Genomic DNA, 1,852 nt, shown 5'->3' on the forward strand with positions numbered 1-1,852 from the left:
TCCTGGCGGCCAGAGGCTGGCTGGAGTGCTCTGCGCTCCTGCCTGTGATGGGGCAGGTGACCCGGTGACGGGCTGGGGGTGGTCTCCCGCCAAACCAGCTGGGGGGGCAGAGGAGCCATCAGGCTGGCCCCTAGCTCCCATTCTCCCAGGGGCCCTGGTTATGGGTCTGGGGACCCCCTGGCTTTCGTCCCTGGGCTCTCACCTTGAGCGGGTTGGGGGAGGGCTGTGGGGAGCACTGGAGCGCCCCCTGGGGCTGCACGGCTAGGATGTAGAGGAGGTCTTCTGCCCGGGACTGGCCCGGCAGGTGCAGGACGATGCGCAGGTCGCGGACAGCGCCAGGGCCTCTGTTGTAGAGCTGGAGAGTCAGACGGGGGTGGGAGGGTGAGGGGGCGCTCAGACGCACGCTGGGGCCCTCCCTGCCCAGCTTGCAGCCCACAGGCTCCCCCTCACCTCGTAGGTGTGCTCCACTTTGGGTCCCCAGTGGTCTGAACCCTTCTCCCTGCCATCGTCCTTGGCCACCACCACCAGGGAGGCTGGAAAGGAGTTCCTGTAGGTCCCCCCACACCCACCCCAGAGTGAGTTTGACACCCTCATTAGCCTGGGTGGCCCCCAAGGCCAGGGCCCTGCCTGCCACCCGCCTTATCCAGCCTTGGGCTCTCTCTCACCCTCGCAGCTCCACCCAGGCCGCGGCCAGGACTGGCGCTTTCAGCAGCACCAGCTCGCTGTTAGGGTTCTGGCTGTTTTTGCTGGAGGGGAGGGCCAAAGGAGAGGCAGGTGAGGGGCCCTAGCTTAGTATAGAATATCAGGGGAGTCAACAACTTTCAGAAAAACTCACCACCACCGAGTCAGTCTCCACTCATCTCTACCCTCTAAGACAGAGGAGAAGGGCCCCTGTGGGTTTCCGAGACTGTAACTCTTTACAGGAGTAGAAAGCCTCATCTTTCTCCCGAGGAGCAGCCGGTGGTTTGGAACTGCTGACCTTGTGGTTAGCACCCCAATGTGTAACCCACTACGCCGCCAGTGCTATTACCAGGGAATCTAGGGCAAGTTAATTCTATAAACAGCATGTCATACTGCAGGTAGACCTGGGAAAGAACTTCCTCTCAGCTTCTAAGCCTCAGAAAGTCGTCTCTGGGGAAGGCAGGGAGCAAGGAGGCCTGAAGAACAGGCATCTCGGTAAGACATCCATCTTGAGAGCATATGAGGGTCTCTAAACAGGGGCTAGGCAGGGGGAGGGGGGCCAAGGCAAGAGTACCTTCTGATCTGCAGCCGGAAGGACACAGACTCCCCAGCCTCTTCCAGGTTCCCCACACTCACCAACATCCTGATTTCTAGCTGGATCACATGAGGGCCAAAGTCACTGCCCAAATGGCCCCTTCTGGCAGCACCCCCGCACCCCAAATGGTCTCCAGTCCTTCCCTCCCATGGTTTGCATAAGTATCCATTTTACCCAGAAGCCCCCTCACTGACTCAGGAGCATGTAGCTAAGGAGTATGAAGCTACCTCAGATCAACCCCACCCATAGTGGGAGCCCCAAAATCCGGCTGTCTGTGCAGAGCCCATGGGAAGAGGCAGCGTGGCCTCCGCTCTCACCCGGGCGTCCTTCCTCATGGGGTTTCCCAGCTCACACACCACCGCCTTGCTCTCGTTCTCCTTCCTCGGGTTACAGGAGAGCCTTTCCAACCCCTGGGAGAGGCGGTGTCCAGAGAAGGTGGTTACCGGGTGCCCTGGGAAAGTAAGTCTGCCAAGAGCTGCAGGCTGGGGTGCAGAGCGGGGTTGGTCTCTTGGGGTGGGAGGTCCAGGGACTGTCTTGTTCTACTTTATGTACTGCGTGAGCAATTTGTCCTTTTTT

General features: G+C 60.0%; 1 protein-coding gene across 1 annotated transcript in view; it reads right to left on the reverse strand.

Annotated features, from left to right (window-relative positions):
* The window catches only part of ITGA2B (integrin subunit alpha 2b), a 14,030-nt gene that overhangs the window by 2,138 nt on the left and 10,040 nt on the right, over positions 1–1,852 (reverse strand). The window contains 6 exon segments of the mRNA XM_045299464.1: positions 5–98; positions 203–355; positions 451–547; positions 666–746; positions 1,256–1,335; positions 1,594–1,686. Coding sequence (XP_045155399.1) covers positions 5–98; positions 203–355; positions 451–547; positions 666–746; positions 1,256–1,335; positions 1,594–1,686 — 598 coding nt within the window.

Source organism: Echinops telfairi, unplaced genomic scaffold (assembly GCF_000313985.2).
Source record: "Echinops telfairi isolate 266 unplaced genomic scaffold, ASM31398v2 ScPeMD7_7458;HRSCAF=8496, whole genome shotgun sequence".
Classification (NCBI taxonomy): Eukaryota; Metazoa; Chordata; class Mammalia; order Afrosoricida; family Tenrecidae; genus Echinops; species Echinops telfairi.